At 37.5% G+C, this 15160-nt stretch overlaps 2 protein-coding genes across 3 annotated transcripts in view; one reads left to right on the forward strand and one right to left on the reverse strand.

Annotated features, from left to right (window-relative positions):
• The window catches only part of LOC137980319 (sec1 family domain-containing protein 1-like), a 27589-nt gene extending 13610 nt beyond the window's left edge, over window positions 1-13979 (reverse strand). Inside the window, exons 1-15 of the mRNA XM_068827735.1 lie at window positions 13834-13979; window positions 13575-13645; window positions 11870-11958; window positions 11133-11223; window positions 7470-7592; window positions 7288-7375; window positions 5937-6026; window positions 5708-5763; window positions 5517-5599; window positions 4816-4915; window positions 3785-3933; window positions 2766-2856; window positions 1565-1641; window positions 690-771; window positions 331-390 (exon numbers count right to left, since the gene is read on the reverse strand). Of these exons, the coding sequence (XP_068683836.1) occupies window positions 331-390; window positions 690-771; window positions 1565-1641; window positions 2766-2856; window positions 3785-3933; window positions 4816-4915; window positions 5517-5599; window positions 5708-5763; window positions 5937-6026; window positions 7288-7375; window positions 7470-7592; window positions 11133-11223; window positions 11870-11958; window positions 13575-13645; window positions 13834-13864 (1281 nt within the window). The 5' untranslated portion in view covers window positions 13865-13979. The remainder of the gene's footprint in view (window positions 1-330; window positions 391-689; window positions 772-1564; window positions 1642-2765; window positions 2857-3784; window positions 3934-4815; window positions 4916-5516; window positions 5600-5707; window positions 5764-5936; window positions 6027-7287; window positions 7376-7469; window positions 7593-11132; window positions 11224-11869; window positions 11959-13574; window positions 13646-13833) is intronic.
• LOC137978477 (MAM and LDL-receptor class A domain-containing protein 2-like) overlaps window positions 1-15160 on the forward strand; it is a 359940-nt gene that overhangs the window by 185018 nt on the left and 159762 nt on the right. The window lies entirely within an intron of this gene.

The following is a 15160-nucleotide window of genomic DNA, read 5'->3' on the forward strand; positions in this document are numbered from 1 at the left end:
AGGTGTTTGACAATTTTAATTGAGAATCTCTGTAAAGGATTTCTAACTTATATTCCATTTATTCCTATTCAGGAATACGGTCAATCGATTGAAACCATCTGGAAGGATTTTAAACAGAAAAAATTAGAGATATTGTTTGGACTTGGGGGACGCCACTTCCAAAATAAATGGCATTTCGGTGGAATAATGGTTAACATACTAAATTTGAAGTAATAAGTTTTAAGGTGGGATAAACGTTTTAAAACTTCATTTGGACAAGGTGCAATTTAAGGCCAAGTCCTTAATTTTGAGTTCTCAGGGGAGCTATATGCAGCTGTTTGTATAACATACCAGAGTTGCTTTGCTCATAATTTTCTCTTCTGTCTCAAAGTATACATCTAGTTTTCCTGCCTGGAAAATAACTTAATAATGAACTTTATTTAAGTGTCAACTGTATTTAGAGAAACTGTACAGAAATCAAATAAAATTGCGCACTCTACAGAAATCAAATCATAGATTGGTTTTTGAGGAGAGGGGAAAACAAGTCAAGTCTGGCAACTGAACCAGGGCCACATTGGGGGGAGGCAAGTGCTCTCACCACAGCGCCAGCCCTGCTCCTCAGATTGGAGGACAACCTCACAATGCTGAACCAATATCGATCACTCTCAGTAATTTTGTTAGCCCAATATAGTGTTAACGCACTAGGTTACCTTGATGTGATCGAGCAGTGCTGTTGCAATAGTGGTGTGCATGTCTATCAATCTCTTCTTCTCTAGTAACTCAGGTAGTGAGCTGCAAGATGAACAAGAGTGTGTCAACATGTTCTGCTAAAATGCAGAGAAGATGTAGTGCAGCACTGATATGTCAGATGCCATAGGTGTAATCCTTCTGAAGGCTTAAATGCCTTTTAAAGCATTTTTTACATTGCAGTTGCTCAAAATGTAATTGCAAAGAAATTGAGATCAGTGCTATTGCACTTCATGTTAACTTGAGCATGGCCATGCATCATCGTTTGGTCATAGTTCGTAACTAAGACTGTTTCAAATAAATTAACTGAAACTTTTGATGGGCTCCTGTTGTCTATCAGAAAATGGGTGTCTTGTGCATGGTCAGGGCCAATTCTCTATTTTCGAATTGCCCATAATACACTTTGTTTGCCCCCCAAATTTTGCATAAACTATTGTTTTCAAATGCTCTTGGGGACACTGCATATTCCCAAAAACAATGGTTTATGCAAAATTTGGAGGGGGGGGGGGGGGGTCAAACAAAGTGTATTATGGGGAATTCGAAAATAGAAAATACAGCGACCAAAAACATAAAGCAAAGAAACTTGTCTAGCTTCATACCCATTTCCATTTATCAACTTCAGGCACGACAACACCATGACTTTCGTTATCATCACTGCAATCTCCAGTCCCCTAAATCGAAATATGGCCCTGCACTTTTCCACTTGGTCCACAAATTCATTATCTCCTCTGTGTGGGTAGGGCAGGTGTCCTTTTTGATGATGTCAAACGCCAATTACCCAAGAAAAATAGGCATGCAAAGGGGGGAGTGACTGCAAAACACAGCAAATTTGCCATACCTGACAGCGGAAGTTAGTTTAGCTGTACTATCAGAAAGCAGTTCCCCCATAGCTTCCTCGTTACTTTCATCTATTCCCTGACAATGACAAAACATGTGTGTTGTTTGTTTTGTTTGTGTGAAGAAGAAGGTTAGTACCAGTATTCATACCATGACATGAAAATACAGCCAATCACAATGCAGGAAAGCCATTGTATGTTCGTCATTATTACTCCGTTATTACGATATTTTACCATATTTGGTCAAGAGAACGTGCAAAATATGAGACGGTAATACACTGTAGTGTCCCGGTTTAACCGGTTTAGAACAAAGCCAATATGCCTAAAGGCTCATGTGAATACCAAGAAAATAGAAGTGACTAGTGGGATATTCCATAGTATACCACTCGAAAGCGTTGCATAACTAGTATATATTGGCAGCTATAAACCTGACATGGACCTGCTATAATTTTACACTGACACACAAAGACAGACCGCAACGCAGAGGACTAGTCCCCTACTATTCTATAACAGTGGGTGGATTCTCGAAAGTCCCACAAAATAATTATTATTTACAAATGAGTACCTTGAAACGGGAGGTAAGATTTAAAGTCCTTATTCAAGAAGACTTGAAAGTCTTAACATTTGCAGATGGAAGCACAAAGAGAGAACTAAAGTTTTTCTCAGTTATGGTATTTAAAGACCCTAAAAGTTGGTCCAGCCAGGGTTCGAACCTGCGACCTCCCGCACAAAAGTCCATTGCGCTCTCGACTGAGCCATCTGGTCGGTGATTTCTTTTATAGGAATAGTACTAATGTTGATGATGATGATGATGATGATGATGATGATGATGCTTATCACTGTACGTAACATTCCGGGGATAAAATAAAATCTCAGAAGATGACTACTGGCTTTTTATAGCAAAACACGATGGCATGTGGTTTTGTTAGCTTCCAGCTGCCATATTTGTGCCCCTAAGAGGGACACAACATGGCGTCTCCATACAAAGCCTTAGAAATTTTTAATTAGTAAAACACTTCTTTGAATGTCTCCCACACGAAACATCACACAGAGCTGAACCTTTAAGAGACTGTTTGAATATTCATCTTCTTTTATCTCTTAGATTCTTGACTTTATTTGTTGAATGGGTTTGATGATGGTGTGACAGCAAAAACTGGCAGTAGTTTTGTTAATGGAAGAAACAGTATGCTTTAAAGAACACACCATAACATTCTTTAGTCTCTTGACTTCTTCCTCCGATGCTCTGTATTCGTCAAGTTCCTTTTGTATTGACTCCGCAACTGTTGGAAAAGGACTGAAGAAGAGACGACAAGTTAATAACACCACTGATATGAGAAGTATACTTTTCAATTCAAATGAATTTACAGTGAGTGTGATGAATGGGTTCTTAAAGGCCACAAAAAGTTTATCAGCAAGAGGACTGAAATGGAGTCTGTTAAAGTTCAACATCTTTTTTCGGACAACAAAGCCTCTCCATTAATTTATCAATGGCATCACAAAGACAGTGCTCAGTTTCTCTTTCATTTTTTAGATCCTGAGTATAGGTTTAAGTTTTAAGTGAGGTTTGAACTTACAAAATCGGACTAAAATTTCCCAAATACCACGCCAAAAATTAACGGATACCACATTTCCACAGACCCTAATGTCTCCATCAATACCCTGTATATTACAACCACCTACTCGGTGTTAGCCAATATCAAAATACCATAATACTCTTTGTGCCTCCAAAATTTTGCATAAGCATTGTTTCTGGAAACAATTCTTATGGTGTTTTTATGTTGGCTAATTTCATAACAGTCACATACTACTTTGAAATACATTTGAGAGTCCTCTTAACCCAATGACCTCTGGGAGTCAGACTTTCATTCTAAAGCCATCTGCATTGTTTCCTGAATGTTTCCTTGATGCGCAAACAAAGAAACATTTGCAGAGGAAGCAACATGTTTCTGAACAAATTCAAAAGCATATTGGCTTCCCAGGAAGCAAATTTTGCTTCTGCAACAAAATAATGTTTCCTGGGGCCACAAACAGGGAAATACTTGCTTCCACAACTTTGTTTCCTCGTTTGTGGGCGTCTTAAAGCCACACAATTTTACTCGTCTCAACTAGGGGCATCCTAGGACACCTGAGGGGTCAATGGGTCTAGTTACAAGAATCAGATGATTTGTTCCAAAGGGAGAGTGGCATATCAAGAAAATGATCAAGAAACTTCCTACACACACCTTCCCTTATGTGACCCCCAAAACTTGTCGGTAACACTGAGGTCGTATGATTTGACCTTAACTTGCTTGGGGTGCCTGTGGTGTGGGTCAGTGTGGTCTTCATTACTTGATGTTGATTCCTTCACAATGACTCTATTCAGATGTAAATCCTGCACAAATAAAAATACATGTATTTTTTCTTAAATGCTATTGAAAGCACTTCTAACTCCAGGCCGCATTCTGAGAGGATGTTTCTATTCATTCTCACTCTGAAGCTTTTAGTGGGATCGATGTATCCCATGGCCAGTGGTCAGAGGCATTGTGTGTGAGTTGCTGACTCATCCCCAGTTGTCTCTACTACGCACAAATGACGAAGGAAACGGCTGGGGTGAGTCAGTGTGAGCTGTATGAAAAAGTGGCTAACGTTTGAAAAAAATACTCAGATTGCTGTGTTATCAAGGGAGAATTATTGTACAGTGGTTTTTTTTTTTAATCTAATCCGTTTTTTTAACAACTGCAACTGTTCGGTGTTCCTCTTGTGTCATTCAATAAATACTAATTATTTTTTAAACTTTGTTAGGTTTTAACATTGATTTTCTGAACAGACCCTTTGCAATTGGCAGAGCATTAGTACTTGGACAACATTCAGACTTAGAGGAAGTTGTTATTATATCCCTAAATCAATCATTCTCCAGAAAACCATTTACATAAAGGGTATCTCAATACTCAACCTCTAGCCCTGTCCTGTGACTTGTATACAGGCTTTTCATGGTAAGTTGACCCTGTGCAAAATTCTGAAATCTCAATAGCTGATGGGAATGGGCAAATGGCCTTTAATTAACACAATACTATAACACAGGGTCTTCCCTCTACTTCAAGACAACCATGCAGAACTTTGTCATTCTTAGTTGGAGAGAAATCAAATGCATCTGACTTTTTGCTGTTGTTATGGTTGTTAAGATTGTTAGTTCAAAAACACAGTGTCTGTTCAATGCATACCACTCAGTTTGAATACCAAAAGATTTAGAAACTTCAGTCACTTTTCAGCTTACCAAAACATCATGCACTAAGGCCTGGTATGTCCATGTGTGATGCAATGGTGTGCACAAGTCCATGTCACGATCCAAGATTACTAATACTGGCCTCTGAAAACTAAAGGAATAGAAAAAGATTGTACAAAATTAGTCAAAATTGAATGGTTTTCAGTTTATCTTGTAATTTCTTCTTAAATTATTATTCATGTTCAACCTCATCATTACAGTGATCATGACTTCGAATATCAAGAAGAGCATTAAACAAATTTACAGAGTGACTTTTAAACCCCTGCATTTTCCCTGTACGTGTTTTGAATCATCTACTTGGCCTGGAAGTTTTCTTCGTTTTCATGGAACAGCTTAGTTAAACCCAATCATCACATAGGGCTTGAACCCCATTGACATTAGTAAAATGATAAATCTTTAAGTGTCAATTGGCATTTATGGCAGTAAAAGGGTTAAGTCAGTCCCCCAACAAAATAATATTTCAACCTCATCAATCCCGAGATTAAATAAAGCTTCATTAAATAAAGCTTCATTCTTCTTCATTCATTCGCTATTTGCAAGCCAGCCTACTAGTAATTATGAGATAAATTAAACTGTTTCCTGTAAATAAATAAAACTTGACTTGAAAACTTGACAACAAAATAAATATTAAAAACAGAAACTCAAAACTGTAAACTGTTATATGATAAAACCATAATAATTATTTCACAAACCTGAACTGTCCAGATGGCATATCTGTTGTAAACAAACTGTTTCTAGAATCTCTTAAGTTTTCCCGCAGCTTTTTATCAAGGGCCTATACATAACAGATGAAACATAAATTTCTAAGTTTTGTTAAGATCCACAACAAGGGAAACTATTGGCTGTAGGATTTAAAACAAGAAATAAGATCAATAATAGTTACCTCTGCAACCCTTTCTGCAGCATTACCCCTTGGACATCTAATAATTGGCACAGTACCTAAAAAAATAAATTTAATAAGCCAATAATAAATTTCTCATGGTTCTTCTCCTTTTGGTTCAACACAACACACAGGATATTAAAACAATCTTAAGACAACACAATAGCAATGCATTATATTTATCTTACTCTAAGGTTATCATGTAAAAGAAAACAAAATACTAAGAATGGACCTAATGAAACTAGAACACTGAAGAGGCTATCCACTATAACATCTCGCAGCATTTCAATGTCAGTATCCTTAGTATCAGATCTGTTGAGCGCTGAAAAAAAAAAACAAATCATTTGAATGCAGAGAAATCCCATGAACCCTTTGAAAGTACAATTATGATGATGATGATGATGATGATGATGATAATAACAATAATATTAAACTAAAGATGCTTGATGATGATGATGATGATGATGATGATGTGAAGTTGAAATGCACTTAACAACATTTTTATGGTTCATTACTAGACAACTTCGTATATCACAAATGGCAGCCAAGCACTTCACAATGTGTGTCAATCATGTGTATGATCAATAAGATCAATAATAAGAGAAAAACCAACACTTCATTGCCCTCATGACATGGAAATTTAGAAAGTGACACCATTAAAGGCCCATGTTCACCCAGTCAAAAGACATTGCGCACTTGTGTTGCTGTTTTGAAATGGTTCCAATGTTTTGATTGGGTATGCGCCGGTGATTTCACATTTTCCATCTGTGCAAAATTCAACGCGGCATGCAGTGTCTTATGAATGAACACGGGCTTTTAATTCTGAAGTTGTTATTTCAAAACCCCACATGCTGAACTCATAAACGGCTAGAGCAAAGTATAATAAGCAAGAGGCTACAGGTAGACTGTAGCCTACACTTTGTTCGAAGGAATTTTAGCTGATTTCCTTTAAAATTCACAATATTGGAGTGATTTTTTAATGTTACAATATCTTGTTCAATTCCATAATCCGAAGTTCAAAGTCCAAAGTCCACATTCTGTGACCCAACCATATGGTTAAGTGCGATCATAGAATATGTGTTCACATTTAAAACTGCTGTTAACGGCATTGGCTCCAATCAAAACCAGTAAACAAATGCTTTATGTACAACTTTCTACGATGGTATCTAAAAATAGTTTTTCTTAACAATACCGGTAGAATTAGAAAATTATGTTATTAGCCCGGTAAGGTTTTTTACCAAGTCATACAATGACCAGATATTGCATTGCCTGCAATGAAAACACAAAAACTTGTTTCTGGTCAGACAAACAATTCTGTAACACATATTCCCTAGGCAATCTGTCGCGTAGTGCACCAGTGGATTTAGTGGTCATCGCAATTGCCTCTGAATGAGGGGATACCGCCTTTGAATCCTACTTGGGCTGCCTTCCATGAGGCAAAGAAATCTTAAGCATGCACAGCCACAGAATGACCCCCTCCCCCCCCTTGCAAAAAAAAAAAGATAATAAAAAGTCCAAAGTCCAAAAATTGGAGTTGAATTCTATACATCATGAACAAAGTAATAAAACATACTGTTGCTCACCATAGTATGATATTGAATCTCTGTCCTGATTTCTCACAGTAAACATTTCATCTTCCAAAGAAATGTAATTTAAATACTGATCAAACACCTGAGGTGTAAAGAAATATAAGTAATACATTTATATCCCTCAAAGATAAACAAATTAATAAAAAGTAGAATGTGTGGCAAAAACTGACATGTACCTTGGTAATTTGTGTCACACTGTTTGACTGAAGTGCTGCAGTAGCAAGATCTTCTAATCGATGTCTTGAAATTGCAGAAATAAAATTCAAGTAATATGACTCATATAGTTGGTTTTTACAGTCCTAGAATTGAAATGAAACAAAAGCTGGTTAAGACAAAAGACCAATTGAGGAAAGACTTTTCTTAACTTTTACTCAAATTTCCAAGTAAAGACTTGGGAATTGGACAAGCAGGAAATATAACAGAACATAATAATAAAAATGATAATAATAATAATAATAATAATAATAATAATAATAATATTAATAAGAAGAAGAAGAAGAAGAAGAAGAAGAAGAAGAATAAGAATAAGAATAATAATAAGAATAATAATAATAATAATAATATGATTATTATTATTATTATTATTATTATTATTATTATTATTATTATTATTATTATTATTATTATAAGAGAACATGAAAGTTGGTCGTGCTTCTTCCTTAGAGAATTTTTCACTTCATTTGAGGAGATTTAACATGGCAGTTTTGTTCTCTTTTAACTTCAATGGCAAAGACTGTGAAGTGCTCTTTTACTGTAATTGCATGTAGCTTGGAAGAAACTGCCCATATTGATTGCAAACTTGAATCAAATAGGCATAGATTATCTGGAGTACTTTATTTAGCATGAAGAATGTTAATCAATGTAAGTTCTTATTAATGAGACTTGCTGGGTTTGTGGAATCAATCCAAAATGACCAGGTTACAATGATAAACATTTTCAAATTAAATCAACATACATGTATTGAACTCAATAACGGACAAAAAATCCAGGCAAATAAACTACACAATTAAAACATTAAGGAAAATTAAAAACCACTTTGAAGATTGCAGAGAGTTTTCAATTCAGGCTACTAGCTGTTATCTTTGTACCTACCAACAGATACCGGTACATGTACCTAGCTTCTAAGCCTCTGGAATTCATTGCTATGATGTTCCAGCCCTGGATTACCTAACACTCCCTGCCTTTCTACCCACAACGGACAAGTTACCTGTCATCTGACCCCACGGAAGTCTACAAAAAACTGCTCAGGCTAAGTCCTTTCAAAGCTTGTGGTCCTGACGCAATTCCAAATCGAATTCTGAAGCTATTCGCGTCCAAGCTTTCTGAGCCCGTGACCACTATCTTTAACTGGTGGTTGTCGTCTGGTGACTTCCCCTCGGCATGGAGAGATGCCCATACATGTATATCACCAATACCAAAGGCGTCACTAATCGCCTGTGATAATGACCTGCGACCAGTAGCTCTAACTGCATGCCTTTCAAAGGTATTTGAGGATTTTGTTGTCCAGTGGATCGTGGAGGACATCCAGGAGCACATTGATCCAAATCAGTTTGGTTCTCTCAAAGGCGTGTCAACCACCTTTTGTTTCCTTGATATGCTGCATAACTGGCTATTAGCTCTTGAATCACCTAATATGTAAACCTGTACCTGAGAGTGTGCCTTTTAGATTTCTCTAAAGCGTTTGACCATATTGACCATAATATTCTGGTATGCAAGCTATAGAAAATGGGCACTAGACCAATTATGGTCACCTGGATTTGCAGCTTTCTATCACAGAGTTGACAAGCTGTAAAGCTTGATGGGCTCCTTTCCAAATGGGCCCTGGTGCATGCCAGGGTCCCACAAGGGACCAAGCTTGGTCCAGTTCTCTTTCTGGTTATGGTTGAGGACTTAGCTTGTAGATTGAGTTACTGAAAGTATGTCGATGACATTACTATTTCCGAGGTAGTTTCCCATGGTTCACCATCAACTATACAAGACCTAAGCCCGAAGAAGTGCAAAGAAATGTGCATCTCCTTCCTTGCTAAAGATCTCGCCATACTCCAGCTCACCATCAATGATATGTATCTTGAAAAGGTGATCGTGCACAAAGTGCTTGGTATCACGCTTTGTGACAACTTAAAATGGTGCCAAAACACCAAGGAGATTGTGGAAAAGACCAGTAAACATCTACACCTGTTAGGTTTCCAGAGTGTAACAATCATTTTTTACTTTCAATGTTTCTGGGATTTGCTGAACAGAATGACTAGCGTACTACTATTAACTATTTTCACATTGGAATCTCCGCCGTTCTTATCCTTCATAGGGAATGCGGCTTGACATGCCTACCAGTCACTTAAAGGGCACAGTTATCGCATCGTAGCTGCCTTCACAGCGGCTTCTGCAGGCTTGGCAGACTGGTTAATTAAGGCTGTAGGCCGATGGCCATCGGATTGCTACCAGCCGTATACGCACACCTTGCAATGTTTTACTGTCAGCCGCGCTCTGTATGGCTGTCGTTTCGTTACCGGAGTCTTTCGTTCGCGCTTGGGGGATACATGCTTCACACGTATCAGTGTTTTTTCATGCTATGCCATTTTCGCTCTCTATCTGCCTTTGTTCTTGTCCGATTCAGCACGTGCCGGCGGAGTCGGTTCGTAGTGCTGGGGAGATAACGAGACTTGAGCTATTTTTACCGCCTACACTCTTTCCATTATAGCATGATGCTGGCCGGAGGTTTAGCTCGTAGCGCCGTGGAGAGTTAGGCTTGTACCGTATTTACCCGTGTATAAGTCGACCTTTTATGGTCTCAAAAGAAGCTCCAAAAATCACCCTCCACTTATACATGGGTCAAAGATTTCGAGCCAAGTTCCAGCTAAATAATTTATTCAAAATTAACATCATAATGTGGTCTTTGGGCATAACGAACGCAGTGGACAAAAGACTTCAAAATGAATGTAAAAGCAATTCCAGTTGAAATGAAAAAGGATTTGTTTTACTTTAAATGTTGAAGATACTCACAAGCACAAATATGAAATAGACACTGGAAAAGGCGGAAAGCTCTAAAAAACATTCATGTTTCTTCAAATAAAACGCGATCCTTCAACGGCTTAGTAACCTGGCGCAATACCTCGTGTTTGCGTGCAAGCATGATCGTCACTCGTGTTGCCTGAAAATGCTGGTTGGTAATGATTGTTTTTTATTCTTTACACAAACCTGGATAATTTAATTTATGCTTTTTCAAACTTTGTATTGTTTGGTTTACGAGTTTTGTTTCGTTTGCCATGTGAGAAATTATAAGTCAAGTACCAATAAACCTTGCACATTTCACACCGTTTTTGAAGCTATTTTCAAAGATTGACTCCTGCTTCTGTGATGTTGTGCTTATCCTCTAAAGCCCTTTATCCTTGAACAACGAAACAGGTTAGTTTGAGGTTTACATGTTCGATTTTCTGAGAACTTTTTCGAAATTCAAGGACAAAATGCCCGCACATACAACAACCGCTGAACCACAAAACTATTAAGTGCTTGAGGCCCTTAATTTTTTGTGAATCCACAGTTCCAGAAATCGAAGAATGCAAGATTAGAAACTGTGACATTAATAATATTTTAAGTTTTTCCTCAATGGTTTTTTCTTTTAATAAACATGTAATATATTTTATAACTTTTTAAAAATTTTCTGAGAAAGTAATTAATGTAAACATGTTGTTATTTACTCTTGTACAAAAACATGTATTGAATAAACCATTATTATTATTATTATTATTATTATTATTATTATTATTATTATTATTATTATTATTATTATTATTATTATCCAAGACCACTGCCATCAAGCAAGACTAAGGACGAAAACCAACCTGGCAAATTCTTTTAACATTCTCTTCCGTTGGGAGAACAAAATAGACTGCAGGAACTTCAGGAATAGCATCTCTGTCAGAATGTAGCAGGCTGACAAATTGGTGCAGAGATATACATAAATATTAGAATATGTTAGATCATTGATTACACGTTTACAAAATATAAAATTATATTTTCAATGGAGGGAAATGTTCACATTAATTTAAACATAATATATATTTATTATTGTATTGTATTGTGTTATGATATGCTGTTATGTTATAGGCCACTTCGGAAAACACCATAATACTCTTTTCTTTGTTCTCCCAAATTTAGAATAACCATTGTTTTTGTTTTCTCTTGGGACCCTTGTAAGTCCCAAGAGAAACTGGAAACAATGCTTAACATGCAAGATTTGGGGGGACAAAGAGTATTATGGTGTTTTCCGAAGTGGCCTATACGTGTAATACAATACAATACAAAACACCAGCAACACACTCATATAATATTAATATTTTTGTTCTTACAAAATTTTCATGTCGTTTGCGATCGATATGAAATAGACAAAAGACAACATAGAATCCATTTGTAAATCCTGTAAAAAGCACTTGACAGTCAACAGTAATAAAGTCTATTACTCCAGGCTAAGATAATGTTCCACAGAAAGCCTTAGGCTCAGGACTAAGCATATATGTACAGCTGCAATTCACACTGAAGAAAAAAATCAATGAACTGTCAAGTTGTGAAGTTGACTCACAGATGCAGAGTGATTCCCATCTCTCTAAGTTCCTTGACATTAAGTAATGGGGAGATGATATCCTGACCATATCTGTCGTACACAAGGACCTAAACAAAAAAAAAAGGATCACCACAAAGTAAAGAAGCTACATGTACTGGTCTGTACACAAAGTAAAGTTGAGCCAACCAAGAAAAAAGTGGTGGTAGATTCAACCCTTGCTATGCAGGAAAACTGACTTATTTATCACCCTACACGTTAGTTGAGCCAACCAAGAAAAACGTGCCGCTAGATTCAACCCTTGCTACTGCAGACAAACTGGCTTATTTATCACCCTAAACGTTAGTTGAGCCAACCAAGAAAAAAGTGCCGAGAGATTCAACTCTTGCAACTGCAGACAAACTGGCTTATTTATCACCCTAAATGTTAATTTTAGGAGTGCCAGATTACATAATAAAACAATGCTGCTTAAATCACTTATGTCCAGAAAGTCTGAGCCTGACTGCTACTTATTTTCCACAATATGGCAAGTGTAAAGATTAGCAGTACTTTTAGCTTAGGGTAAATACAGCTGTTTATCCTTCTTCGAGGAGAAGCATTTGGCGGAAACTTTATGACTTTCATTGTCTGTATTGCGAGACAAGAGTGATGTTGAAGTGGAGTAGAATCGCATTAGGGGGCACTTTGCAATGCTTATTGCAATCCGTGTGCATGTAATTACTTGAATTTCAGGACGCACATGTATCTGGCTTAAATCAAAGTTTAATCGATGGAAATGAGTTTCAGTCATTGTGACAGCTCTTGTATGACAGTCCTTTTGTGACACACCTGGATTATCAATTTTTAGCTGCCATTTGAGACATCAGACTTTGAAAACCACAGAGTAAATTACTTGAACTCTTAGCATTTTTGTGGTCAGAAAGTCATTATATTGTAATTAAATTTTTTTCATAGAAGCTAACTTCCTCGTGTCACTAAACATTCTGTCATAGTCCTACGTCAATTATTTGAAACGGTTGATGATATATCTGGGTCAGTACACAGTTATTACAACTGCTCTTGGGATTGGCTCAGAAAACAATGGACCAAAACAAACAACCAATCAACGATGGACCTAACCCTAAAATAAAAATCTGTGTCCTAAAGGGATCCAATGAAATTAGAGATCGTAAAGAGCTGTGTCCTATCTTGGGATATATCTTGGCGAACTGACAGAGAACAGAAATCAATGAGAGGCCATTAGATCTGATCTGTTAACAAGATAATGTGGACATCAACCTTTGGTCAGAAGTTAGTTATGGGATTGAAAAAGCATTTACAATAACCTTGATTTGAAAAGATCAGCCCTTAATTGTAAGTGACATTCTTTCACTACTACAACAGCAATCTTGGAAGTCTCTCACTCTACCTTTGAAGTACAAAGGATGTCCACCATGTTATACGATTGGTAAAATCGTACACTGCCATAATTTACATGACAGGTGACAGCAAAAATTCCTGGACTAACTCGCTCTAATGATCACCTTCATGGGTAATGTCATTACACCAAAGTTAGGAGACCAGGTGGACCCCAAGATCATTATCACAAGGCTTATTAAATATACTGTAATATGGTGCAAAGATTACATCTATCGATCTCAAAGAGCCCAGAGGGAAAATGTGACCCGTTGTTAAGTAATTATCACATACTTCAGCTTGACATCATTTAGACAGAGGTTGTTCTTACCTTCCACACTGGTTCAACAGCAGTCGATTTCGTTATCGGCTGGTTTAAGTTAAGCATGCGTTTCAATGAATCTGAAATTGAATTTCCAAAATGTAAATTTTTTACTCTTCCGTGCAACTGATGAACGGGAATTTAACTCATAGAATGCACCATTCACAATCATAATAGCATTTCAAAATATAAAAAAATAGGTCGTATCATTAACTTGTTTGCATAACAGATCACCCCAAAAAAGGATGAAAATAGCATTTGCTTTTACCGATTTGTCTGGCTCGTATGCTGGCCGCCATCTTGGATTCTCCACTTACTCATGCGCAGTGCGAATGCTGACGTGTCGGCTGTTTTTCCTCGAACCAGGGGGGGACCAAAGGCCGCGGCATCTAACGACACAAAGCTTGCCCAGGAGCAACACAAACTTCCTGTGCTTTACTATCTCGCTTCCAGCAGACTGGTAAGGTTTCCGTGAACAAGCTGAAAAGTCTCATTAAAAAAAACAGCCACGCTGATGAGGCCCAGCAAGGCTGAAACAGCTGTCCATGGCTGCTAATTGACCGGGTGAAATGGTTGTGCGCATGCATGTGTTGGCCATACCGGGTTGGTGTTAGCGTGTGTCACCTTGCTTTTTCACTAAAAAAGACAGAAAATCAATTGCAAGAGTCTACGAGAGCATGAGGATTTTTACAAAATAATAACTACACTTTTCGTAGAATTGTGTCCTAGATTGATATTCCTGTAAATGTCTTCTGAAGCAGATATTTTCTGAGACATCTGTCATCACCCACGCAAATCGATCGTCAATGATAGGGGCAAAGTACTTAAAGTTAATGAGGACAATCAATGTCGCTAAAAAGTCAAAAGGAAGCCTTATGTTTCTCCATTTCTTTTATATTTGAACTATGTTAAGATAGCTAAAAGACAAAAGAATGTACAGCTATCCAACATACCAATAAATAAAAATGCGCGGTCATTTTGAAAAAGATGCTTCATGCCTAGCATTTTTCCCGAACGCTTTCGCATGCAATTATGGAGATTAGATTTGTCAAAATTAGGTAAGATAGAGGTTTTTCCTTTTTACAGAGTTGCCCACTGAAGAAAATATACCCAAAAAGAGGAAAACTGTAAACGATTACTTGTTGAATCCAGGAAATGCCTTGATAAAAGTGTTACCTTTTTTCATAAATAACTCTTCTTCTTCTAAAATACCTGAAAAGGAATAAAAGCAAGGTGACACACGCTAATACCAACCCGGTGTGGCCAACACATCACGCATGCGCACAACCATTTCACCCGATGAATTAGCAGCCATGGACAGCTGTTTCGGCCTTTTGGGCCTCATCAGCATGACGTAGCTAATTTACCAGGCGGGTGTATTTAGCACCTCCTTTAGGTGGCAGCTTCACAGTTTTGGTCACTAATTGTACAAATTTGTGACGTTCTCGTTGACGTCGCCGTTGCCGTTGCTAAAGCTCCCTATTGTCTCTTTTTAGAACGGCTACTGCTAGACTTTTGGCGGGAAAAACTGGGCGGCATTGTGTCCCTTGCAAAGCACGATCCATGATTTTGAATTAAGCACGAGCAGTCCCTCG

Source organism: Montipora foliosa, chromosome 12, assembly GCF_036669935.1.
Source record: "Montipora foliosa isolate CH-2021 chromosome 12, ASM3666993v2, whole genome shotgun sequence".
Lineage (NCBI taxonomy): Eukaryota > Metazoa > Cnidaria > Anthozoa > Scleractinia > Acroporidae > Montipora > Montipora foliosa.